At 44.7% G+C, this 26837-nt stretch overlaps 1 protein-coding gene across 1 annotated transcript; it reads left to right on the top strand.

The window, feature by feature from the left end:
• The first annotated feature begins 61 nt into the window (after positions 1-61).
• Positions 62-26458, top strand: NAA25 (N-alpha-acetyltransferase 25, NatB auxiliary subunit). Its single transcript, XM_033075789.1, has 24 exons — positions 62-140; positions 2847-2932; positions 3705-3843; positions 5419-5537; positions 7042-7116; positions 7878-7985; positions 8382-8460; positions 8892-9003; positions 9774-9863; positions 10155-10324; positions 11866-11978; positions 14033-14240; positions 14690-14776; positions 15645-15825; positions 16356-16455; positions 19807-19958; positions 20495-20620; positions 20863-21106; positions 21285-21408; positions 21768-21833; positions 22262-22359; positions 22560-22670; positions 23081-23227; positions 23360-26458. The coding sequence occupies exons 1-24, from the start codon at positions 83-85 to the stop codon at positions 23480-23482; spliced, it is 2916 nt and encodes a 971-aa protein (XP_032931680.1). The 5' UTR covers positions 62-82; the 3' UTR covers positions 23483-26458.
• The last annotated feature ends 379 nt before the right edge of the window (positions 26459-26837 follow it).

Below are 26837 nucleotides of genomic sequence, written 5' to 3'. Positions count from 1 at the left end.
GCGCCCCGCAGCCCCGCCCCGCGGCCCGTCCGCCGTTGCCCGCCCCCGGCCGCGGCTGCGCGCTGCGTTCTGCGCTCTCATCATGGCGGCGCGGGGCCATGTGCAGGACCCCAACGACCGCCGCCTGCGGCCCATCTACGGTACGGCCCCGCCGCGGCCCCGGCCCGGCCCCGCCGCCACCGCGGCCCCGCCGCGCTCCCCCCGCGAGCCCCCCGCGCTCCCGGCCCCGCGGGGGCTGCCAGGCTGCGGCGCCCGCCCGGCCGGGCCGGGGTCCCGCGGAGCCCCGGGGGTGCCCCCTCGGCCTGGGGAGGGGATCGCAGCCCAGGTAACCCCGGCCGGAGCTTTTTGCGTTGCCGCGGAGGAGCCGGTAATGGAGTGATCGCTGAAGGAGCAGCCGCGGATGCCCCGGAGTTGTTGGATGTTGTGGCACGGAGCGGTGACGCTGTTGGGGGAATTAATTGGGAGGCAGGAGAGAAGTGGAAGGGGACGGTGGCGGTGGGAATTGTCCGGTGGTGTTGTGTCCCCGGCTGTTTCCGAGGGTGTTCTGTGCTCTTCGGTTGTTTCAGAGGTTGTAGGCAAAGCTTGGCTTTATGCAAATATGGAGAAAGAAAAGGAAAACACTTCCCCGGGCTACGGTATCGTTTCGTCCCTTAAACCGAAGACTTGGTGTTCAGGAGAAGAACATTGTTAACTTTTTCAGCAGGGATAAAAAGCTCTCTGGAGAGGCGGAGAGCTGTCCTGGTGTGGGGCTGGCCGTGCTTTGGGATGCCCTTTGCTGGGGCACGGGGATGGTGCAGTACGGGCTGAGTCTGACGGGTTCCAGGGAAAGGGAGCAGGATGGTTTTGTTCGATTAACAGAAGTGTTAGAGTTAAATTCATAGAAGTGTTCGAGTTCGTTGCAGTTTGTCTTCATGTAACGATTTTAAGGTTTTTTTCCTTAGTTTTTAATCCGTGCAGTGATTGGCAGTTTCATTGATGTGCAGTTATTTTTGTTATAACCTGTGTGGGAAATGGTATTAATAGAAAAATTAAATTAAATGGGTAAATTCAGCCGGTATCGAAGCAGATGATGTTGAGCACCTCGCCGTGTACATTTTGGAGAGAGCTTTAGAATTCCTTCCTGCTCGTTCTGCACAGGATTCTCTGCAGTGCTGGGTTGGATCTCAGGCTGTGCTGCTGCAGAACCCGAAATAAAGCTTGTGATAAACACGGAGCTTCCCCACAGCAGCAGCAGTGTGAGGTCCAAGGTCTGCCTCTGGATTCCAAAGTGTGCCTGGGTTTGTGCCGTGCTTCTCCAGGATTCCTTGACAGCTCTGGTGATCTTTGATCTTGACTTGCTCTCCTTTCACCTGAGGGTTCAGGTGTTGCATTTCCAACCTTTGAACTTCCCCACCTAGGCTGAAGTTTATTTTCCTTCAGCTTCATTTCCTTTGGAGGCTGCTGTGACTTCCAACAACTTGACTTGTTGGGAAGATCCAGTCTCTTCATTCTGCTGTGGTTTAGGGAGGTTTGAGGGGTATTTGGTTTCCTTTGGGGCACCCAAAGCTGTGATGTCCTTGGCACAGCTGTTAATCCCAGTCAGGCAGCTCAGCGTGGGGGATAATTTGTGTGTCACTAAACTGGGTGACAGAGCCTTGAAGTAAGAATCCTCTGATGTGCTGTTCCACACCTTTGAAACCTCTTCAGTGAGAAATCCCCAGAGTTTTAATGTTAAAGGTGACCCAGAGGTTTTCCTAAGTTGAAATACCCAGTGAAGAAAGTGTCTTGTGGCTTCAGACTGGATTTCATGCAGCAGTGTTTGTTTTGGTGAGTGTGGAAAGGCTGCTTCATGAGAGGTTTGCTGTGGATGGGCTCAGGAGCCCAATTAACTCTGCTTTAAATATACAGCATCCATGGGAGCAAATGTGGAAGCTGCTGAATGTAAATCTGTAAATCAGAATAGATGCACCAATTTGTGCTGAGCATTTCCAAGGGTCACCCCTCAGTTTAAGAGCTCTGGCTCGTAATGGGAATGACAGGTTTGATGAGGAAAAGGTGTGTGATGTAATTTCAGTTAACTGGCAGGAGAGAGGCCAGAGCAGTGTGAGCAGCCCCTTCCTCCCCTTGGCATGTGAGGGGCAGCAAAGCTGGGTTTGGTGAGGAAGGAGGGATTTTTGAGGGAAGGGGAGCACATAGGGATCGTGTCCTGGTCTTTTTTGTAATTGTGTAATAATATCAAGATTAATCTGAAAATTATAATTCCGAGCTCAAACAGGAGAAAATGATCTGGAGATGGGTCTTCTGCAGCTGAAGTTTCACTGGATAGTGGGATATCCCCTTAGGAAATATTGGTGCTTCACAGTTGTGCCTCCAAAACCAGTCTGGTGGAAGGGTAGTGGTGCTCCAGGGGGACAGGTTTGCTCTGCCTGAGATATGGATGCTGTGGACAAGAGTTTCCCACTTTGCTGGAGTGTGTGTGTTTGGTTTCTGACCTCCTGCCTGTTAAAAGTCATTGAAAGTCTCTCAAAGACACACCAAATTAGTTTCTACTTGTCCTGCTAAAGCTCTGGAGCTGCACTGCCAGCAAAGAGCTGTTGCTGCAGAATCCTCTCTTTTGTTGGTGTAATGATCTGTGTGGAGTAATTACAAAAGCTTGTTTGTTTGAATGACTAAAACCAGTACAACAGATGAATCCTTCATCCCTGAAATGACAGTTTCCTGAATGTTTGGCTTAGGAGGAGCTGCACAGGGAAAATGTGGTTTGTGCTGCTGGTGTGACAGCAGGTGCTCCATGGTAAAATTGGAGGTGGCTTTCCAGAATGGCCTTGGTGTTCTGGTGTGATTTTGTGTCTGCTCTTCCTCTGCAGATTATCTCGATAATGGCAATAATAAAATGGCAATCCAGCAAGCAGATAAACTGCTCAAAAAGCACAAGGACCTTCACTGTGCCAAGGTGAGTGGGACTGGGGGGCACTGAGTGTTCCAGTTCCCTTTCTCTGGGAGCTTCCACAGAGATTTCTGAGCCCTCTGGAATATCTCTGTTCCAGCTCACCTCTATCCTGTTTACCTGAAAACTTGTGCAGACACCCTGGTAGGGACTGGAGTGTTTGTTCCACCTGGAATTGTTCAAGGACAATTTGAGCAGCTTGGTCCATGGATGATGGATGATTTTAAGGTCCCTTCCAACCCAAAGCATTCCAGGATTTCAGTATTTTGGAGGCATTTGCTTTTCTGCTTGTTTTTCTTGCTGTGCCCCTGCTGAGGGAAAGGGGTTCTGTTCCTCCCTTTCCTGAACCTGTGACTCTATTTCTGCTTCTCTCATTTCCCTGGGGGTTTCCCTCTGCAGTTCACTCCACTTCTACATTTTGAAAGCTTCTCAAGCTGCAGTGAGTGTCATTGACCTGAATCTCATTTATGTCATTTTTCTCTGGCCAGTTAGTGAAAGAAAACTGAGGACAATTGGCAGGACAGGTTAATTTGCAGCCTCCAGGTAGAGAAAACCGTGTGGTGATGCCTCAGGGCAACCCCAACATTTATTAAGAATCAAGTCCCCTCTTTGATGCTGTTGCATTTGGGAGTTTTTCTCTCCAGCCACATGGATTAAAAGCTTGATAAAACCTGGAGTTCTGCAGAGGGAGTGAGGTGGTTGGGCTGTACCCAGCAGGAGTGAGAGGATTTCCAAATGCAAGCTGTGTCTCTGAGAGCTGCCTGTGTTGTGTCCACAGGTGCTGAAGGCCATTGGCTTGCAGAGGACTGGCAAGCAGGATGAAGCCTATGCCCTGGCACAAGAAGTAGCAGCACTTGAACCCACAGATGATAATTCCTTGCAAGCACTGACTATTCTCTACCGGGAAATGCACAGACGTGAGTTTGTTTCTTCTCCCAGAAATCTTTTATTTGGGTTCTTCCAGAAGGTTTGTGCCCCACAGTTTGGTGGGAAAGGTGTAAAATCCAGGATTTGTGTATGTGAGAGGCTGTTAAGAGGCTCAGAATTGAAGTGATGCTTGCAATGCCTGTAGTGATCTTCATAAAGCAAAATAAAATCTTCATTCTGGTTTCTTATCAACACCATTGTGTAGCAGGTCCTAAATGAATTGTGTTATAATGATCCAGCAGCCTGGCAGTTCACTTTTATTGATGAAACTACTGGAATTTGTTGTCAGTGGAGTGACAGAGATGACAAATCCCCCAGGGTGTGTTGAGGGGTTCAGGCCTCAGGGAGCTGGTGAAAAATGGGAGGGAAATCCTGAGCTCCCAGCTTTGTCAGGTCCTTTGTAGTGATTTGTATTTTCAAAATAGTGAATCATCAGCGTTGGAGTGATGGAGGAAAGTTGTGCTTTTCTGAAAGATGCCACACCTGCTTTTCTGTAGCTTGAAGAGTTGTTGTTTCTGGCAGCTCTTTGGGGAGTGTGGTGTGGGGATACCAATGTTTATTGTGGAGTTTGGTGGGTGGTGCCCCCAAAATTTATTGTGGAACTGCTGGAGAAAGGATCAAGGGGTGAAAGAGCTTCAGGAAAGAGTGTTTGCATCAGTCTGCAAAAGATCAATTGCTTCTGTTGTCTCAGCTGATTTCTTTGTGTTTGTGGAGCTGAATCATTTTTTTGAGTAATACCAACATTTTTTGTTTATTTTTGACTTTGACATAAACCCCTGTGAGTGACAAGGGCCTCTCTGTGATTGTTAACAACTTCTGTTCAGCTGAGCTTTGTAACTTTAAGGTTTGTAAGTCAGGAACTGGTGGGTGTCAGGCACTTCCACTTTTGGTCCTGCAAGAAAATTGTAATTAGATGTTTTCTCCATCTGTGTCAGGGATGTATAAACTGTGTGGAAGACAAGTTGCATTTGATTTTCTGTTTCTACTCTGAGCTACAATTGTCTGTGGAAGGATGAAAATATAAGAAAGTTTTGCATATTGTACTATCAGAAGTTTCTTGTCATGATAGATCTGTTATTAAAAAGTATAGTGTGAAATAATTGTTTAGAGTACTGATCCAGCCAATTGGGAAATAGCAGGATGTGATTAATGTGAGTAAACCTGTGATAAAAATAATTAATTTGCTATTAGGCTCTGGAAGTGTTTGTTTTGATCCATGATTCACATGGAGCAGTCATTCTGCCAGCAGGAAAAACCTTCATTCAGTTTAATGCTCAAAAATAGACAAACTTACTTTAAAAATAGACCTAAAATTCCCCTGAACAGTTCAGTTGCTGCTGTTGAACTCTATTTTGATTTAAGTCTATTTTGAGCTTTGTTTTAGAGTTTTTTTAAGCACTTTCCTCCTTTGCTTGATGTTTGTAGTGCCTGGGGGACAGAGCAGCATTTTTGGGGCTGCTGAGTGCAGTTAGGTGCTGTTCAGAGCATCCCTGGTGCTCTTTAGGGAACTCTGCTTTAAAATATCCCCAAACTGATCTTAACTCTGGCATCTGGTTTTGGTTTAGCTGAGCTGGTGACTAAACTTTATGAGGCAGCTGTGAAGAAAGTCCCCAACAGTGAAGAGTATCACTCCCACCTCTTCATGGCCTATGCCAGGGTTGGAGAATACAAGAAAATGCAACAGGTATGACCAACAGTTGGTGTTCTGGCTGGTTTAAAGAGTATTTTTCTATATATTTTACTCTCATTTCTAAAAAATCTGAGAAGTTAAACTCTTGGTTGGTTTTTACAGAGAGGTTTAAACCTCATTTTTTGGAGGTGGGTTGTCTGAAGACAAAAGTTTTGTTTATTTAAAGCTGTCCTTTACTGATCTGTGGTTTAGTACTGACAGTACAAAATAAAGGAATTCTGGAATAGACACATCTGGGAAGAGTTTCTGATCCTTGTTTTCACCCTTGATTCTGGCCTTAATTCTCTGGTAACTTCAGGAAGAGAAATCCTCCCCATGCTCTTACTTGAGCATGTAAAACACAATTTGTATTGCTGTCATCCAGTGAAGAAAAACTAAAAAGCACTGGAAATATCCCCTCTGCTGGCAGCACAGTGTCCCACTGGTTGGTTTTGTTTGCATCCCTTCCAAATGAGGTGTCTGGTGCCTGTAAATGGGAGATGATTTTCAAGGCCTGCATGCTTACTGTTCTCTGTGAAAAAGCACAGAGAGACAAGAAATAACTGCTAATTTCCCTCTTGTTCCTCCTGTGACTTGGATTTTAGCACAGGTTTGGCTGAAATTACTAAAAGGAGTTATTGGTGTGCCTGAAATGAGAAACCTCATGATACAACCCAAATTTTAGATGTGATGGATCACAATAATGAGTGGAGAAAATGCCACAGATAACAATAATTAACATTTGTGACCTTTTGTATGTCAGAAGTGACATAAAAATGTGGGTCTCATTAAATGATCATTTTCAATATCAATTGAATCAAATCATCATTATCAATATCACATAGAGTGATTTTTGACCTGTGCTTTTGGATTTAGGGATGCAAAAAGTGTGTGGCTGATTAGAGAATGAAAATAAACCCCAGTGTCCTGTGCTCTGGGGTATTCCAGCTGAAAATCCTGGAAAATGCCAACTGCAGTCAGGGAATTGGTGGTGCTAGACTATTATGTGTAGTTTCTTGAAATTAATTACAGATTTTGTAGAGGTAAAAATCTTGTCCTTTATATACTGTGAGGGGAATGTGTTAAGGAAAATTATGATTTCTTTGAGTCAGCCAAGTTCTTTGCTCCTCCTGCTTTGCAGGTGGAGGTGAGCCCAGATTTGGGTGTGAAGGGAGGGTTGAGGGCTGCAGGTTCCTCGTGGATTTGTCCTTCAGCACTGGAGAAACCTCCTCACTCCCAAAGGAAAAATCTGCTTCCTCCTGGAGTTCCACTTCCAGTTAAAGCTGTCATGTGTGTGGGCAAGCAGTGCTCACTGCTGTTAATTGTCAGACCTGCACCAAGTCCTTGGGAACATTCCCACCCTCAGTTTTCCTCAGGGATTTGTGTTAGGAGGGAAGAGTGGCGAGAAGTCCTGCCATGTGCAAATCCCGTGTTGTCTGCTCCCATCACTGCTGCCCACCATCATCTTAGAAATAAATCTATTTCAGGCATGGTGAAACTTGTATTTTCTGTTTTGCAGGCTGGAATGGCACTTTATAAGATTGTTCCCAAAAATCCATATTATTTTTGGTCCGTGATGAGCCTGATCATGCAGGTGTGTGCAGTGTTGGGTTTGGCTGTTGCTTTGTTTTGAGGGAAAACATGATGATTTTGGGTAAAATCTGTGTTTGAGCTGCTTCTGTGTGATGCTGGGAGAAAGACTGAGCCTTCCTTAAGTAGCATTATTGTTGTGGTCCCAAATAAAGGCTGTTGATGGTCAAATTTAACTGTTGTTTTACCACCTTTATGCAACTTGAATTATTCTCTCATCTGCACTAATATCCACCTGCCATTTTGGCAGAGAGATAATGAATAAATCCTCAACTATCTGCAGTTTCTCAGTGAGAATTATTCCTCTCTAATGAGGTTATAAAAGCTCTTGGAGGGAATAAATGAGAGCTCTGGAATTAGCAGCAAGTCTGCAGGAATAGGCACAGATCAGCTGTGCTGCTGCTGCTTGAGGCAGCACATTTGGGCACTAATCAGACACAAAATCAAACCAAAATAAGCTTGGAGGGTTTGAATCACATTCTCTAAAATCCTGTGCCATTTAAAACACAAAAGTGTTCTGGCTCCATTTTTTTGCCACGAGGTTTGTGTGCTCAGACATGCAGGACTCTGCTTGATGTGATCAAAAATGAGATTTTCAATTTTATTGCTGCCTTTTCTCAGGTCACAGATGGCAGCTCCAAACAGGTGGCTGGGGGGGATTGGAGAAGCTGGGTTTGTTTTTTTTCCTCTTCCAAAGTGAAAAGAGCAGTGGGTGGGACATGACAGAAAATTGCTGAGTGTTACAAGAATCCCTCTCTTCCTCAGTCCATCTCAGCACAGGATGAAAACCTCTCCAAGACGATGTTTTTGCCACTTGCTGAGAGAATGGTGGAAAAAATGGTCAAAGAGGACAAGATTGAAGCTGAGGCTGAAGTAAGGCTTGGTTTGAAATTTGTTGAGACGGGGAATGCACTAAAGGAACTTGATTACCTTGGAAAACTCAAAATAATCAACAATGTTTTGGAATTAAGTGTGGATGGAGAGGACAGAAGGAAAACCAAAAGCAGGGGGTAGGAGGGGCTCAGCATCCTGTGGCTGAGGCAATTTTTGGGGTTTGATTTGACTGATGAAGTGCTTTGCTCTCTGGGAGGCCTCAAGAAAAACCTGAGGACTAAGAATGGAAAAAAAAAAAACCAAAATTTGAGTATTGCACCCTTGGGAATACTGCAGATATCTTAGCAGACCTGGTATCCCCTATTTTTTCTCTTTTGGCACGTCTGGGTGGGATTTTCCTGGCAAATTTTGTTGCAGTCTGATTTTTCTTTTAAGGTGGAGCTGTACTACATGATCCTGGAACGTCTGGAGAAGTACAAGGAAGCTTTGGATGTTGTGAGGGGGAAACTTGGAGGTAATTTATTATTTAATAAATCAGAGTTGTGTGGAGAATACAGCAGTCCCCCTTCACTTCTGATTTGTCAAAAAAAAATAAAAATTAGGAAGCCTGACTTGAAACCAGTTTTAACCTCAGTGTAAACTCTGGAGTTTGTGCAGCCTGGTTTTACCTGCTTTGTTTATGGTATTTAAACACTATTCAGGGCTGAGCTTTGCAGTGGTAAATTGGGATCATGTTCTTGGTTGTAAAACTGAAAAGTCTTCAATATCTGCATTTTAGAGGGGTTTAACTGAAGGTTAAAATGGACTCAGAATTGGGGTGTGAAGATTTCCATGGGGAATCTTTCTGGGTTGGTTTGGGGCTGGGCTGCAATAAGAAGTTTTGTGCTGGGAATAGGGAGGAAATGCAGGGATGAGCTGAGCTTTCCATGGTTTTTTTTGGTGCAGAGAAGCTGACAAGTGAGCTGCAGAGCCGGGAGAACAAGTGCATGGCCATGTACAAGAAGCTGCACAGGTGGCCCGAGTGCAACGCGCTGGCCAGGAGGCTGCTGCTGAAAAAGTGAGGGAGGATTCCTGCAGTCCTGCAAAAAAGGGATGGAACAAAAATCCCTGCTTGGTTGGGAATGGCTTTTGTGGTTAAAGTAGGAGAATATCAAGGATTGCACTTCAAAGCCAGGCATGAGGGAGAGTCGGGGTCAGGACTGGAGTTGCTGCTTTTTCCAGGCAGAATTTAGCAACTCATGAATGCAATGAAAGGTTGTTTCCCTTAAATCCTGTGCTGATTGTCTGGCTCTGACTCTGCAGATCTCATCCTGTCCATGATTTACATTAAATTTTCTACATCTGAATTTCTCCCATTTGGCCAGACAATGTGGGAAATGCACGTAAAGCTTGGAACAGATGCAGCAGGAGACAGAACATTCCAGTGTGACCAAATCTGTCTCAGAACTGTCAGCAGAGATGTGTTTGCTTTTGGATTTAGCTGTGCTCTCATCTTAGAAGTTAAATGCAGAAGAGAAACTTCTGCCTTCACATTTTGTGGGGATGTTGTTTAGCTCTGAGTGGAATGTGAATTTTAGGAGAATTCATAGCTTGCCTCAGTTTTGAATTGAAATGGTTTTGCTTAATATATTTCCAGAAATTCAGGATAATGGTGTTCCTAAGATTTGAGACCTTTTCAAATGGAAACAATTATTATTACAATTGGGTTTTTTCTGTAATAGGATTATGTGTTCTTCCTTAATTCAGCTTTGGCAAGAAATGTAGTTTTAGCTGTTAATCATTTTGGCAATTCGCTAAATTTTGTCCTGTGCCTGATTTTTGTTTCAGCTCAGATGATTGGCAGTTTTATATAACCTACTTTGATTCAGTGTTTCAACTCATTGATGAATCCTGGACGCCTCCAGCAGAGGAAGAGCAGTAAGTTGAGAATTTTGCTGCGAATTTGTTTTCCCTTTGTGCTACAGCAAATTGTTTGGGTTGCTATATTCAATATTAGATGTCAGAGCCCAAATGATGTGTTTTCCCTGCTTTGTTTTGTGTGTTTCCCCTGCTTTTATCTGGAGGCTGGGAATAGTTGATGGAAATAGTTTGGACATTACAGAACTCTTGCAGCTCATGTTGGACTGAGTTGGAGAATCATCATTTCCCCGTCTGGGAGTGTGCTGTCAGTGAGAACTCTCCAAGAACCTTTTGTCTGTGTGGTTGCAGCTCTCTGGAAGGGGAGGTGCACTTCTCCATCGAGCAGGCTGTGAACTTCATCGAGGAGAGGATAGCAGAGGAGTCCAAGAGCTCCCGGCCGCTCCGGGGACCCTTCTTGGCCAAGCTGGAGCTGATCCGGCGCCTGCGGCTCCGGGGCTGCAATGATGAGTACAAACTGGGTAAGAGCCCTGTGGGGAGAGTTCATCCCTGGAGACAGAGACAGCACAAACTTTCTGCTAAATCACTGAGTTAAGTACGGTAATTTCACCATTATAAGCTGCACCATTTTGACTAAAATTTTGGTCTGAACCCAAAGTGCGGCTTATAATCAGGTGTGGCTTATATATGGACAAAGAATGAAAAGTTGCTGTTTTAGTTTGGAGGACAGGTGTCTGCTGAGAAAGGCAGGAACTTCTCTTTGAAATGGAGAATGTAAACCCCCTCCCTCCAAATTATTAGAATTTTGAAATCAAGGGGCTTTCAGGCAAAGATATGGGAATAGGAATAACAGTTCTTTACTAGGGAAATTAAAATAGAAATACAGCACTACAAAAAACAAACTGCAAACTCTGACACAGTCAGAGTACAACCTGACACCCTGTCAGGCAGGGTGTTGGCAGCAGTCCCATTCCATGGTGGCTGCATCCTCCTGCAGTGACAGATGTGGCTCAGTTGGAGCAGTGCTCCTGTACAAGGTGCAGTTTCCCTCCGGAGCTCCAGTGGGGATGTGGAGAAATCCGGTTTTCCTCTGGAGTCCAGTGGAGAAAGGGGCTCCCTTAGTGTCCCAAACCCTCTGTTTTTATCTTGGTAAGAAATGTTGGGCTCTTCCCCCTGGCTGGAGCAACTCCCAATGGGATGCAGTAATTTTATCAGTTCCACAGTGGGACTCAATGGCCATGAGCAGAAAATGACTGGCTGGAGGAAGGATGGGTTGTGAAAAGATAAAGAACAATGCCCTGCCTGGTTTCAATGGATGGCCCATTAGCAGAATATCTCCCAGGGAGATCAGGATCACTGCCCCACCCTCAACAGCTGGTGATAGAACTGATACCTTTTATCACACCTGTATTGAAATTACTGTACAGTTTTCAGTAGGAAATGACAGCTGTTGTTGTGTATGAAAAGAGTTTTTAAAACGTTGGAAGATGGATTTTGAAGAAAGGCAGGGATTTCTTCAGGGCTTGGAGGAGCCAGCAGGGAGGTTTTCAAAAGGATCTCTGGGATTTAGGAGCATCCAGGCACTGACACTGCACTCCTGGTGGGAAGTCTTGCTGTTAGCACTGGAATCTCTGGGTGGGTTTTGATCTTTTTATGGCAGCAAGGCCAGGTTTTGCTTTTTAAAAACCTGCATTTAGGGAATCAATGAAAAGGGATGTGATTAGAGCAACATCTGTGCTATTTCCTAATTCCTTTTGTTTTTCCATCCCAAGTGAAGCCATGGTGAGATAAGTGGAGGCTGCGTGTGCCTGCCTGGATTGCTGAGCTCTTATCTGCTAAAGGAGCTTGAATGAAGCTCTTGGGCTTTTTTTAATGTGTCCTTGGTTACCAGAGACATTGAGCCTCTGTTAAAATCTCTGTTAAAATCTGCACTAGTGCAGCTCTCTGTTTTCTAAATCACTCTGTAATCTTGAATGGGGAAAAAAAGCACAAACAATGATTTCTCATAGTGATTTCACTTGTACTGGAGGGTGTTAAAAAAGTGGCCTGGCTTTTTTCCTAGGTGATCCAGAAGAACTAATGTTCCAGTACTTCAAAAAATTTGGGGACAAGCCCTGCTGTTTTACTGATCTCAAAGTGTTTGTGGATCTCCTCCCACCCAGCCAGTACACAAAGGTAAGGAAATATCAAGAAGTGGTGGCAGGAGCTGCAGTGGTTGTTTGCACTCTGGTCCCTTTATCTTAAAATACCTGTGGATCATATTAAAGGACTGGAAACAGTGAATTTTTACTGCTTGAAATTCAGAGAACTCTTTGTGCTGTAGAAAATATCGTGAACATCTGAACACTTGAGAAGTTTCATTCAGAGGATTTTTACTGGAGGTTTAAAGCTAAGTTTGATCCTGCAGAGTCTCAGATCTGGTATTCCTTTGGCATTTTTATTCCCATTTTTCAAGGTATCAGGGTGCTTTGAGCTCAGAGTTTGTGTTTAATGGGAAGAAGCTTCCCCCTCATCCCATGCAGGGATGTCACAGTGCCAAAGAAGGGACACACTGACCCCAAACCAGGGCTCATGGAGGCACCTGTGGCAGTTTTTTCCAGAATCTCTTTGTGAAACAACTCTCTGGAAAAAGAGTTTCTCTGAAAAGCCCGTTTGTGCAGAGTCATGAGCAGCCTGCAGTGACTTCAGCAGCTGGGAATTCTGTCACTCACCCCAGTGTTTGTCTGAGCCATTGTGTCCAGGGATCGGCCCTGGGGAGGGCAGAGAATCCAGGATCAGCCAGAGCCTGGGGATAAAATGTTGGTAAACAAAGTGTGGGTAGTGAGGTTCTCTTGGGTTATTAAAGTTTTTTTTGATTCCTAATGCAAGCTCTTCCCACAGCCACACTGCTGAGGGGAGCAGTGGCTCTGGCAGGGATGGCTGTGGCTGATGTTTTATGTTTAAATGTGTGTTTTTAGCCCACTGGCAAGAGATGTGGCCAGCAGGATATTGAGCTCCTAGTCCTGGAAATGATGATTCCATTGTAAGGGAGCCCTGAAGTACTGAACAGGTTTCATCCCAAAACCAAGAGTGGAAAAATTATATTTAAAAATAGTTCAGACTCCAGTTTGTCAGAGTACTTGTAAAACCATGACTCTGACTTTTTAATTTTTTGTCTGACTTTAAAACTGTTGCTGTTTTGCTGACTATATTCTGGAATATATATTGTATTAAACTGAATATTGGGTGGTTTTCTGGCTGACCCTGGAGCAGCATCTGCAGCAGTTTAACTTGGTCAAGGACACGAGGAGCTGAGGAGGTTTTGTGGTGCTGAAGTGCTGATGAGTTTTGACATGAGAGTTCCACTTCAGTAGCTGAGATCATGATCTTGCTGGGCTGTGACATGTGAGAAAGTGCAGGAGTGATGGTCATTACACCAACCTTGACTTGCTGCAGGTGTAAATTGGAGAGCAGAGCCAATGATGTGGTTGACCTTGCTCAGCTTGGCAGAGTTTCAAACTGGAAAGATTTGTCAACACAACATTCATCAAATTCTTTGGGAAAACTGGAATTGTGTGTGTTGTGCTTGGTGCTGCTCCTGAGCTTTTTGCCTCAGGCTTGCATTTGATGCAGTTTTCTGTGTCAGTACCAAGTGTAGTAAAACTGAATTCATTGGCTTTAACTCAGATTTAAATTTGCAGACAATGTTGGGGTTTAGAACAAGGAGCTGCTGCTCAGCTCTGTGTGCTGTGAGGAGTCTTTTTTCTCCCATTAAAGCTAAACAGTGAGAAGCTGATTTTTCTTACAGCTTAATTCCAAAAAGAAATCATTAATCAGAGTTGATGACCTCACTGAGTACTGCACATTACTTCAGAGCTGAGGGAAAATGTAACAGTGAAAAACCATCACTGCCTGGAAGTGTGCTGAGAAGCCTGTCAGTAACTAATTTTTTTAATTGCATCTCTTATTACCATGAGTGTTAGCAGGTGCTTGAACTCCCTGGTGTATCAATGAATTGGAAACCTGCTCTGATTTTTCTTCCCTCCATCTGTTTGATGAAACTCAATAAAACCTCAAGCAACTCAAAAAAAAAAAAAATTGAGCAACTCAAATAAAAATCTCACAGGCTGCTTTTGAACCACAGTGGCATCAACATAGATATTTCCATCTTGGTTTTTGTTTCATGTGGATTTGATTGGAGGGAGGAAATGATGCTTGCTCACCTTTTTTCCACGGCGTTTTTCTCGCAGTTCATCCGGCAGCTGCTGGACGTGATCCCGCTGGTGGCGGCGGCCGAGAACGAGGTGGCTCTGCCAGGTGACATCAAGGCCCTGCAGCAGCACCTGTGTGTGGTGCAGCTCTCCAGGCTGCTGGGCATCTACCACGCCATGGACAAGAAGCAGAAGCTGGCAGTGGTGCGGGAGCTGATGCTGAGATATCGCCACGGGCTGGAGTTTGGTGAGCAAAATCTGGAGCGCCGTAAAACTTGGTTTTCTCCTTTCTGATTCTACCCTTCACCTTCCCTGAATTGTTGCTCCTTTTATTTTTATTTTTCTTTCTTTTCAGCTGTGTATCTTGAAGATAAATGAGGCTTTCCTGGGTGGTTCAGTGTGTGTTTGTGCTTTGCAGGATTTGCAAAGCCAGGTTTTCTCATAGCACACATTTGTGGTCAGGAGTTATTAATTTGTAAATCTTGCAGCTGTGGGAGTCAGTTCTCCTTCCTGCAGATGTCAATGTTTGAAGTGCCCCAAAGGCCACTCAGTGATGTGTGAAGTTGGATTTTAAGACAATTCTGATTTTATAAATTAAACTCTGGTTGTGGTGCCACCCAATAACCCAGACTGTGAAATTAGCTGCCAGCACTGTTAGTCATTCATGGTAACAGGTTGGTTTTTTTTTCTTTTTAGGGAAATCTTGTTTGAAAACTGAATTGCAGTTTTCAGATTATTACTGCCTGCTTGCAGTTCACCTGCTGCTTGATCTGTGGCTGGAAGGTATGTTCCCAAAATTGTGCCTTGCTCTAATAGCTCTGTGGGAGGTTGGGAAAGGGAGGCTGTGTCCCTGTGGCCACTGAGTGCCTGGTGTGACTTGTTAGGCCTGGAGCTTTCTGGTTTGTTTGGGTTTGTTTTTTTGGGGTTTTTTTTTTTTTGCGATTTAAGTATTTCAGGAGTCCCTCTGACCAGCTGGTGTTTGCCCTGAATCTCACTGACCTCTGAACAGATTTAATTTTTATGCTTAATTCCTTTTTTCTCTCCCTTTGCACAAGTTCTGCTGACAATTCCTTTCTGATACCAGAAGTGTTTTGAGAACATTTCTTTCTCTTCCTGACATACTTTGCCTTTTGGATCCCTTGTTTCTAAACTTGCTGGGACCTGTTCCCTGAGTTAAATTTGCCTGTACTCCACCCCTGCTCCTTGTGTTAGTCTCTTAATCCCACAGTGTCCAGTTCTGGGTGTCCATGTGTACATTCCTGCCCTTCCATGTAGTTCTCTTTTTCCCAAGGAAGATTTATTCTTTAACCTGAGTAAATCCATGGTCAGGTTTCCTGCAGGAAGGTGGATGTGGCTCTTGAATTCCTGGCTCTTTAGCAATGTGCAGGCTGGAATTCCCAAAGAGCCCAGTATTCAAAATGGAAGGTGACTTTGCCTGCAGTGTGCTCTGTGCAGATGTGAGCTAGATGCTCCCTGGGAGGGATTATTCCCCCAGCATTGCCTCAGGGAGCAGCTGGAGTTGTGGAGCAGGTGTTAGGTCGGGCCATCTGCACTTTGCCATCCCTGGCAGCGCTCTGAGCCTTGTGTAACGTGGGGAGAGGGAATTGTGCCTGTCCCTGCTCACACCTGCCCGTGCTGTGTCTGTCACCAGGTGAAGAGGCAGCTGTGTGGCAGTGCCTGACTCTGCTGGAGGAGGGGCTGTCTCACAGTCCCTCCAATGCTCAGTTTAAGCTGCTGCTCATCCGGATCTACTGCCGGCTCGGCGCCTTCGAGCCGGTGTCCGAGCTCTACTCCAGCCTCGATGCCAAGCACATCCAGCACGACACCATCGGGTGGGTGGTACATACTGAGAATAACCAGCCCTGCTCACCCCCAGCCTCACAGCTGCAGCATCCTCTGCCACCCAGAATTCAGCAGATTGTCACATTTTCACGTGCTGCTGTGCCAAAAGCATTCTGGGATTTTTGGGAGGCGCGTGCGCTGCGTGCTCGCCCTTTATCTTCCCTGTGTGATTTTGATCTGTGGTGGGTTTTTTAGAGTATTAATTAGTCTGGAGGTAATTGGTGAAAAGGCTGGCTGCCAGTCAGAGCTTGGTGTTGCAGCTTGGGAGCAGCAGTGAAAGCCAGCACACCCCAAACCCTTGGCTGGTGTGTTTGGGGGCTCTCACTAAACAGCTCTTGTACCTTTAAAGTGAAGAAAAAACTCCAAGCCCTCACATACTGCTTTTAAAAAATGGAGAATTCATTCCACTAAAAGCCTGAACTTGCCCATGAATGCTGTTAATGCTGTTAAATGTCCAGATGTGTCCTGTGCAGCTGCTTCCCAGGCAGTGGCTGACATTTGCCTGTGCTGTTTGTTGCAGTTATCTCCTGACACGCTACGCCGGCTCCCTGGGCCACTACGCTGCTGCTTCCCAATCCTGCAACTTTGCACTCAGGTTTTTCCACTCCAACCAGAAAGATGTAAGTTGAAAGAAACCCCCCATGACCTTTTAACACAGCAAAGTGTCTTAGAGCAGCTCTGTGCAAATGTAGTGGTTTAAAGCATGTCAAAGAGCAGTGGTAGGTGCAGCTTTGTAGCTTCTGCTACAAGGATTTGTGAGTTCCTGTTACATGAGGTTTTGTTTCAGCTTCTTTTCTGTTAGAACCAGTTTTAATGCTCCTGATAAAACAGGTATGATTGCTTTTATGTGATTTTCTGCAATAATTGAAGTGGAATGTCATGTGGAAATAAGTGCTGGTGTTATAAATTTGGAATTTTGGAAAGTTACATAGTGCTGGTGGGTCAGGATGGGGATGGCACATGATGGATCCTTCCTGTTACAGTCACTGGAGCTGTGTGTTTTCAGTGAGGGTGAGGGGTGCACTTCACTTTAAAGGGACCATCCCATTCTGAGGAGTGGGAATATATCCTGAGTATTTGTATTTTACACCCTGGGCACTGTTGAGAGGTAGGTGAAGAAGATTATTTTTACTTCTTAAGAAACAAAGGTGCAATCCAGTTGTAAATCTGCCAGTCAGCCACTGGCTGAGTTGGTTCCAGAGGCTCTGCTGTCACACAATTTCCTCTCCCACTATCCCAGCAATAGATAAAAACCCAGGAATTGTACTGAGCAGTAAAGATTCTCACACAGAAGTCACTCAGAAGCAGCAGCTTGCTGTGCTGGCAGCCCAGGAGGTTCCTGTGTGCAGGATCCCTGTGCCTGGAGTGTGGGTGCCGAGTTCCTGTGAGCTGTGCCTGACACAGAGGTTTTCCTGAGGATGGGAACATGGATTGTTCAATGGGATGGGAGCTCACTCTGCTCTGTATCCCTCACTTGCTCATTTTTTTCCTACTTGCTACTGCTTTGGATTCCTGAGAGTGAAGCCCTGGATCCAGACACATTTGTTTTTTTACTAGAGGTGTAACTTTTCAATCTTGTTTAAAAGTCATTTGGTGGATGTTAACAAAAAACATCCCTGGAACCAACTGTCTGAATGAAATCCAGGTGGAAAAGTGAACTGAAAAACTTCTGGATGTGATTCTTCTGCTTGGGAACACTGTTTTGTAAAGCATCAGGAAATCATCTTTCCATGGAAAACAATCTGAAGCAGTTGAGGTGTGGCTCCCTTGGGAGCAGGTTATCTCTGGCATGAATGGTGGAGCTGCTGATGGCAGAGAAAAGTTGGATATTGGATGTCTCCAGTGGCTCAGCATCTGGACATGGATGGTGATGGCTGCATTCCAGGTGCTGTTGGCAGGAGAACACAGCTTGTGTTCCAGAAATCCCAAAAAGGTGTTGCCTTGCTGCTGCACCTTAAAATGCTGGGATTTCAAGAGGCCAGCAGGAGGACAGAGCTTCTCATGTGACAAAATGAAGATGAAACACTGGAACCACTCACATGATACCTTGGAAATGGTGTTACAGCCAAAGGACCATGAGCTGATGTTGCTCTCAAGTTTCCAGATCTCTCCTGTGTTCTGGACACTTCCAGTGGTTGTCTCCTTCAGATCCTTTTGATGGGAAATGCCTCAAAAGCTGTTCTTGCAACTGGGAATTGAAGGTGAAGGCTCAGTTCATCCTGCTGTTCCCTAAGGATTGTGGTGTGACAGGAGTGGGGAAGAAGAAGGATTCCTTACCATAAACATGTCACCAGGTCAGGATCTGCTGGATCTGCTCCCAGTTTCTGTGCTGCTGTGGTTCTGCTGGAGCTGCCCCTTTATGCTCAGGGTGCTTGGAGCAGCTCCCACTCAAACCCCACAACCACATTTACAGTTTTTGTCCTTTAAAAGTTCCATTTTTACAGATTTCTGGTGCTGCCTGCTCCCCCCTAGGTTGATGCTGAGATAGCTGGAGTGTCACAGCACAGAGCTGTGTGTGGGATCCTGCCTGGAGCAGGAAGTGTGGGATGCAAATGAAGTCTGGAATAAAAATAGAGCTCCTGAATCAGACTTCTTGCTTTGGATAAATCTGACTTGCTGAACTTGCCAGCCTGACGTGGATCCTGTGTCACAGTGATGCCATCAGTAACAGCCATGCAGGATGCTGTGCACTCCTGCCACTATTCCTGCCAAAGACGGGGAGGAGAGAGAAGGCAGCATTGCTATATTTGGCCAAAACTAAAAAGGCAACTTTATCCTCCTTCAGCTGTGCAGAATCACCAGGAATCTCTCTAATTTTCTTGTGTCCATGCATCTTTAATCTCTGCAGATACTGCAGGTAAACCACTCCAGCATATCCTGGGAGGGATTTAAAAACCATGAATTAGAGCCCATAGCCCAGTCCCTGACAGTCACCTCTGCAAGGCTGACTCAGAGTTTGTTGTTGAATATTTGGTGTCTTTTTTTCATTCAGTGCAGATAACCAAATTACTTAAGGGGGAAAAAAAAAAAATAAAGACAACTCCCTAGAGGATATTTCTCGAAAAAAAAGGTGTTTTGGATCTGTGAGTGTTGCCTTCTGGTCTCTCAGAGCCTTCCAGGCTGGTTGAGTCTGTTAGGACCATATAAAATTCAGTTAAGCAGAAGCTTTATTTGGTGCCTCCCATCTTCAGTGCAGAAGAAAACAGTGGATTTGCCAGAATTTCTCAGTTGTGGAGTAATTCTGATGTAAAAACTCGGCTGTCACTCATGGCTGGGAGCATGAGTGTCTACAGTTAGACATTTTCATTAAAACACTGCTTGTCTGGGGCTCCTTCATTGTAAAAAATCTCTTTTTTTGGAGATTGCTTGGACTGAAGTGAAATACTGGCTGCCTGCCTTGTATTGCTGCATTTCATCAGAGGGAAAGCAAAATATCCCATGGATCCTGAGAGCTTTTGGTGTTTGTATTGTGCCATGTACACACTGTGTGATATTATATTCAGAATTCTAATAAAAAAGAGAAACAAAAAATGTGTGAGTAATTTTTTTATTTATCTATGTCATGGTGATATGTGATGCACATCCAAGTCAGTTCCAGAAAATCTGGGCTATATTTCTTTTGCCTGGAATTCTTTCTCACAATGAAATGATGATTTAATGATTTGAATTACGCGTCTAAAAGGAAAAGGAAGGGAAAAAAGCCTTCAAAAAATCTGATCCCTGTGGAGTATTTTTCATTGTGGTGACAGAACCTCACTGCCCATGGAGCATCTGGGCATTCCCAATTTAAAGCAGCAGAACTGCTTGGGTGACTTGGAGAAGCAGAAGCACAAACTCCTCCCAGGGATTGAGGATCTGCCAGGTCCTGCACCTCTGCTGAAAACCACAGCAATGCAGTTCCTCAGCAGTGACCTGTTGGTTGTTCTAATTTGGGAAATCACTAAGGAGAGCTGCTGTGTGTTGTGTTGCAGACCTCAGAATACATCATCCAAGCCTACAAGTACGGGGCGTTCGAGAAGATCCCGGAGTTCATCGCCTTCAGGAACCGGCTCAACTCCTCCCTTCACTTCGCGCAGGTTCGCACCGAGCGCATGTTGCTGGACCTCTTACTTGAAGCAAATATGTGAGTACAGCTCCTGCCATGGCAGAACTGGGAGTGGGCCAAGAGGGGCCTTGGGGAGTTGCAGCTGCAGAAATCTCAGAGCTGCAGCTCTGCCGCTAAAGCTTCGTTCTGGTTTTAATGGTCGCGGGTTGCACCGCGGAGATTTAAAAAAAATCTGTTATGGAAAGGGTTGTCAGGTATTGGAGTGGGAAGCAGTGGAGTCACCATTCAGAAAACATGTGGGAGGGCACTGAGGCCATGGTTTAGTAGTGGTGGTGCTGCTTTAGTGGTTGGACTTGGTGATCTTAAAGGACTTTTCCAGCTTTTGGGATTCTGTGATTCTGATTTGCTGCCCCTTCACATCCTTGTCAGTGCTGTGTGTGTCCCACTCCTGACAGAGAGAAGAGCTGAGCAGTGCACAGAACACAGTGCTGTGTGTGTCCCACTCCTGACAGAGGGGAGAGCTGAGCAGTGCACAGAACAGGGGCTGGTAGTGAGCTGTTCTCCCTCTGCAGGGATCAGATGTTTGATTCAGTGCTGCTTGTTCTTACCTACAGATCTACCAGTTTAGAAGAAAGTATAAAGTCCATGAGTCTGAGCCCAGAGGAGGATGACATTCCATGGAAAGATCTGCGTGACAACAGAGACCTGACAGTCTTGTTTAGTTGGGATCCAAAAGACAGGTGAGTAGAAATATCCTCAACTCCCACACAGCAAAGAAATTCCCTCCTGTACAATTCCCAAATTTCAGAGATCCTTGGGCTGGCTGACTTAAGCACCACCCACCACTGGCAGCGCTGCCCTTTTAGATATTAAATTTTCTGAATTTCTGACCACTCCTTCCTCATCATACAGAACTGGGGAGCTTTGGGAAGGCTTTTGTGCCTGGAGCATTTTCCTGAAGAGCTCTGGTGCCTTTCTCTAGGGACATTTCTGAGGAACATCGGAAGCTGTCCCTGGAGGAGGAGACCCTGTGGCTGCGAATCCGATCTCTGACGTTGAGGCTGGTGAGCGGGCTCCCAACTCTTGCTCACACCATCCAACCAAAGAACTCTGAAAAGACTGCAGAGAATGGTGTCTCATCCAAGATTGACACGATCAGAGCCCTCCTGCAGCAGCTGGAAGCAGCAGTGGATTCAGGGAAGAAGTTTCTAGAACAAAAAATCCAGGTACCAGTGAAGCTAAAGCTGTCCCCAGTTGTTGATTGTGAATGCATCGTGCAGGCTGCAGAGTGCACTGAACTGCCCCTGGGTTTGTGGAGTGTGACTGACTGGGAGATGTGCCAGGCACTGGGTGGGATGAGGAAAAGCTGCAACACCTTTATCTTTTTCTTTGCTTCTTGCCTAGTATCCTGTCCTTGGCCCTCCTCCTACCCGAATGGCTGGCTTCTTCAGCAATGGCAGCTGTCAGTGCCAGACTAGCTTGTTTTATCTTGTTAGTGATATTTATGAACTAGATACCAATGGCTTAGGTAAGTGTTTGGGGCAGGGGTTTGACCACATTGCCGTGGTGTGTGGTGGGAGGGAGCCACATGGCTCTGTTTAGGCTGAACACTGCTGGGCGTTGGAGGATGTGGACTCAAAACTGTGACTTGGGTGTTAATTTTCTGTCTGACACCAAATTATCTGAGCCAGTGCCTTCATTTAATGTTTTATGTAAGTTCATTTTTTCTGCAGTATGTGGTGCTGTAATACTGGCTCCTCTTTGAAAACAGTTGCATTTACTTTTGACTACTGACACTAAATTGCATTTAAATGCCTCGAGTATAACAGAAGTTTGTAGCTTATCTTTTTTTTCTTTCTTTCTTTCTTTTTTTTTTTTTCTCTCCAGAAGATTCAGCAGAAATCCAGGAAAGAATAGGGAATAGTTTCAAGTCTTTAGTAGAACGACTGACAGGTAATGGTGACTCAAGAACAGACACTAAGGCAGAGCTCTCTGGCTGTCTGAGGATGGCTGTGGAGTTTCTGCAGGGATGATGGGCTGTGCTGATGCATCTGCAGAACCTGTGAAAGCTTGAGAGCAAGGCTGGGATTGCCCTTGGCTTGTGTGCTGAAGCTGCTGCATGCTCAGAATGTGCTGTGCCCTTCAGAGCATTTCTCTCCCAGCCTGGGCAGCTCCTTCTCCTGGTGCTTGGGTCAGAGGGGCTCATCAGGGGTGTGGAAATGTTTGTCATGAGCCAAAACTCAGAGGAGATGGAGAGGATTCATGATCTCAGTGCCCTGACAGTTCTGCATGTTACACTCAGATACCTGGTGTACAGAAAATGCACATTTAAGGTGATCTACTTCATCCTCAAGTAAGGCTTTTCTTTTTTTTCTTTTCAGATTTGTTCAATAAATGTAAAGGTGATTTGATTGAAGTCAGAGATGGCACATTGAAAACTCATCCAAACCTGTTAGAAAATTTAGTCTTCTTTGTTGAGGTATTTTTTTTTCCTTTGGAAATTAGAAATTTGGGAGTACTGTGGGGTGAAAATATTGGGACTGAAACACAGTGAAAGTTTCATCTCAGTCACTCATGAGGGATTTTGTTGCTTATTTTAATCATGCTGAGTTTTACCAGGAACACTAAAATGAGTTGAGAATAAATGCAGCTTACAGATTTTTTTTACCTTTCTTGCAGACGATCTCCATTGCCCTGTGGGTATCGAGTTACTGTGACAGTGTCCTCCGACCTTTTAAATCCAACCTGCAAAAAAAGAAGAAGAAAAAAAAAGAAAGCAGTGTAGCAATGGTACAAACAATATTTCTTTCTCTCTTCCCTAATCACAGCTTGTTTATACTGAAAGGAAATTCAGGATAGGTAACACAAACATGGAGTGGAGTTTATAAACTGGTGGTGGTTGATGTGGGTAATGATTACTTGGGGGTCATTTTTGCTGTTTAAAATCAATGTGTCATATCTCTGTGACATTGTGTGACAGTTTTTTAATGAGAAATACAGTTTAGAGTGTCTTTGACCTTCCTGCCTGGAATGCACCACAGTAAACTTGTCAGCTGGGAGTGTTTGTCTGGGCAGGTAAATTATAGCTTAGCACTGGTGGGAAGAAGAGAATTATATAGAATTATATCTTACAAAGTGAGTTCTATAAAATGGCCATCAATATGTGTTTGTAAATTCAAGACCTGTGTTTGTTTTTGTAGCCACCTGTATTTACCCATTTCCTGGATTATGTAACTGAACTCCAGACATTGACTTCCAATGTAATAGATCATATCAAAGGGCTTGAAATCATCCTGACTGCACTAAAACCTGAAGAGCTGTCCCTCAAGGGCACTCTGCTTTTACAGGTAAGGGATTCCCTGTCCAAACATTCTGCTCCTCAGGAGTTTCCTTTTGGTGTTTGAGATGCTGGAGAAATTTTAAAAGGGGGATTTCAAGAGTTGCTGTGGAGTGAGTGATTTCTCTTTTGCACTTTGCAGGAAGAAAAAAAGTTTACAAAGACTGTGCAAGGGAAGGTCCAGAGCAGTTACCATCACTCAGTTCAGGAAATTGGAGAGCTGCTGAAAAAGAGACTTGATACCATTAAAAAACTAAAGATTTGAGCAATGCATCCCTGACAGACTCCACAGGGGAGTGACACCAGAGTCCCAGACAGAAGCAACATCCACTCTACCATCACTTTAATCCAGAACTTCCTCATAATGCATGAAGGACTTTAAATCATGAAACAATTTTTTTAGGTATTACAGATGTATTGAGCTGATTTAAATTATTGTACATAAAAGAAGCAGGGACCCTTCCTGGGGTTTGACCACTTTTTATACATGTTCATAAGCATATTGCAACAGGAGAAAATTCACTTTCTTCCCTTTTGATCTCTAGAACCAACTGGAGATGGTCTTTAGAAGCAGCAATAGCAATCCAGTGTAAAGCATCTATCTCCAAGGATATTTTCATCACCATACAGTGTTGATAATTTTTGTATGGTCCTTGCCTTAGAAATGCAGGAAGTGTAGATGTCCACCTTCAGCCACCTCTGATGAACTGAGCCTGGCTTGGAGCTGTTTTGTCTGCAAACCACCTGGTCCTGCTGCCAGAATTCCCTGTGTTGGTCCCACCTGGTCCTGCTGCCAGAATTCCCTGTGTTGGCCCCATCAGGGAGAGGTGAGGCCTCTGTGGTGGGCTGGGAATCATCCAGAGCTGGGGCAGGATCCTCCAGGAGAGAGCAGGAGGGAGGAGGTGTCTGTGCACAACTCGGGAAAACTGCAGGTGTGATGAGGAGCAAACTTCAGAGAGAGAGATGGGAATGGGTGTTTCAGCAAAATAAATTAAAAAAAAAAAAGACAAAACAAGAGAGCTTGTAAATAATGGCTGCAGTGACATGTGACACTGCTGGTATCATGTCAGTTCAATGTCAAACAGCAACATCATGACTTTAAAAAAGTGTATTTAGATTACTGAAACTTTAAGACTTCAATATTTTAATAGAAATGGAATCCTATTGGCTTTGGTTTTAAGTTGGCAGAGGTGACTTTTGCTTCTGCTGTGGTCTGAGGCTGAGATCCTTTTTGTACCTGTGTGCTTGCTTTTTGCAGTTGAACTTTGAGTATCCAAGCACTGGCTCATGAAGCTTTCTGTTAGAAAGCATGACCATATCACCTGCTCCCACAGAATCTGCATTTCTGCTGGGTTTTTTTTTCATGTTCAAAGAGCAATGCAGCCTAAAATTGATAGGCAAAAAATAATAAAAAAAAAAAGTTCATGTACCTGCAATACAAGGGACAGGTCAGACCCAACAGATTCCTCATCTCCTGGTTTAGAGCTGCAGTATCCAAGTCTAGATTTAAAGTTTAAAGAGAACTTGACTGCTTTTGTCATCTCCTCTGTTTTGTTAGTTATGCTAGAATGTTGATGAGAGTATTTTTTTAATAAATCCCCTGTATTAAAAAAAAAAAAAAAGTCCTATAGCTGCTCTTGCTGGATTTAGTTTGGCTTTGCCCCATCCTGAAAGGGAAAGAAGAAGAATGTCTGCAGGTTGTGAAATTGTAAAAGATGTTCCTGATGGTTGAATCACAATGTCTGGTAAGTGCTCTGGGCTGGAGGAATACCAAAATGTGTTAAGTCTGTTTTATAGTAATACTTTTACTGAAAAAAAAAAAAAAAAAAAAGCAAAGAAAAAAAGAAACAGAATTGTTATGTTGTATAGAAATATAATTTTTGAAAGAAGGGTGTGGTCCTTAAATGAAAGCAAGGCTGGTGACTGAAGGTGATGCTGTCAGGTGTGTAGGGTGAGTGAAAACAGCCCCAGTGCTGAGGTGGGGCAGTTCAGAGCAGCCCTGAGCCAGAAATGGGCACTGCCCTTCTCAGGGGGACAGTGCCACTGCTGCTGTCCCTGGCTTTGCTCAAACAAAGGTGACACAGGGGACAGTCCAGGGCTGATCCAGGCTGGAATTTCCTTCCTCTGCTGCTACACCAGGTTGAGCTCAGTTGTGTCAATAAGCAATGGTGACAATGTAAGTGAGGTTTAAAGATTAAGAGAACCAAGCATTTAAAATCCTCCTGTGTGCCTGAAAGCAGAAGTTGGGTTTAAAAAAGTTTTCCTGCATCCCTTGAAAGCAGAACTGAAACTGGGGGGGGTCAGGGGCTGGGACAGGATGGAACCATGGCTCACTCACTTCCAGCACAGGGAATACTGACTGTTCTCAGTGCCAGCTGCTGTTCTTTCCACTTCCAGCCACTGGGAATGACAACCTTGGCAAACTCAGAGCTTTTGGATTTACTTGGTGGTTTATAAAAGCAGAGGCCATCTCTTCCCAAGCTGTAGTTTCTCTAGGAGGAAACAGTGTACAAAAATGACTCCGTGCTGGCTGACTGGGGGCTTGCTAGAGGGAGAATTTCTCTCCCCCTATAAATTGTGTACAGTTAAATATATTATATATTTCTTACAAAAGAGCATTTCCCCTCCAGAATATGTCCCACACGGACCTGGTAAGAAATTCAAGCTGTAACCCATTGCTGCTGTTCCCCTTTTTTCCACTCTTAGGATTTGTTTTTGTTTGTTTGGGATTTTCTTTGGGTGATGAATTGTAAAACATACCTAGAAGAAGCTACCAAGACTACTGTTTACAGACTGAAAAAATACTGCTTTTATACTACTGGGATCATGAGCCACGATCCTTTTACAGATTTCCTCAACTCCTCTTGGCTTAAAATCTGTGTCTGATGTAGATAAAGGTTGGAAATCTCCTACCCTGCTTTGTCTACACACAGGACAAACTGTACAATGCTTGTTTGTGTTGTCCATCATTTTTGTACTTTTTAACTGGTCAAAAATTGCATTTATATTTTGCAATCCTTGATAATCATGACTTTTATTTTAACGGCTAGTAAACTTAGGGAATTTTTTTTGTTGTATTTGCAGCCTTATCTGAACTTTCTCTTCCTTGATTATTGTTAATTTATGACTGTAGGAGATATGTACGCCTCAGCCTTCTACGGACTTAAGTGACACAGCTGCAACTGAACTGCTTTAAACTGGATGGGTTTATAATTTATATAAAAGTCAGTTTCGTTACAAATCAGTATTGCTGCCTCATTTTTCTGCCTGGATGCTCTGGATGCGATCAAAGAGGAAAGATGGAAAAAGAGGGAAAATTCTCGTTGTTTTGCAGCTGGGGATTAGGTGCAGGATGATGTGTGCTGGGGGAGGGAGTGCGGATGGGTCAGTGCTTTTACTTGATGAGCTGTCTGTGCTCTTCATGCATTGCTTGCTTTTCTCCACTCTTTCCACGATCCAACCACGTTGTGTCCAATTGCTGGCTGGCAGTGCAGGAGATCTCCCCTGGCAGCACAAAAACCTCTCAGGGCTGTGGCAGTGCCCACCTGGATAGAACCACACACCCCGGCTTCTGTCCCTGTGCCCTCCCGCCCTTCCGCTGCTCTGCAATTGCTGCTGGA

Source organism: Catharus ustulatus, chromosome 18 (genome assembly GCF_009819885.2).
Source record: "Catharus ustulatus isolate bCatUst1 chromosome 18, bCatUst1.pri.v2, whole genome shotgun sequence".
In the NCBI taxonomy this organism is placed as follows: Eukaryota; Metazoa; Chordata; class Aves; order Passeriformes; family Turdidae; genus Catharus; species Catharus ustulatus.
The sequence above is the reverse complement of the archived record's forward strand: the minus strand, read 5'-3'. Positions and strand labels throughout refer to the sequence as shown.

What these genes read in the sequence shown, in the direction of transcription:
- NAA25 (XM_033075789.1), top strand. Translation starts at nt 83, where the DNA reads ATGGCGGCGCGGGGCCATGTGCAGGACCCCAACGACCGCCGCCTGCGG. An exon ending in GCTTGATCTGTGGCTGGAAG is followed by an intron (nt 14,777 to 15,644) that starts GTATGTTCCCAA and finishes GTCTGTCACCAG; the next exon opens with GTGAAGAGGCAGCTGTGTGG. An exon ending in AGGGCACTCTGCTTTTACAG is followed by an intron (nt 23,228 to 23,359) that starts GTAAGGGATTCC and finishes TGCACTTTGCAG; the next exon opens with GAAGAAAAAAAGTTTACAAA.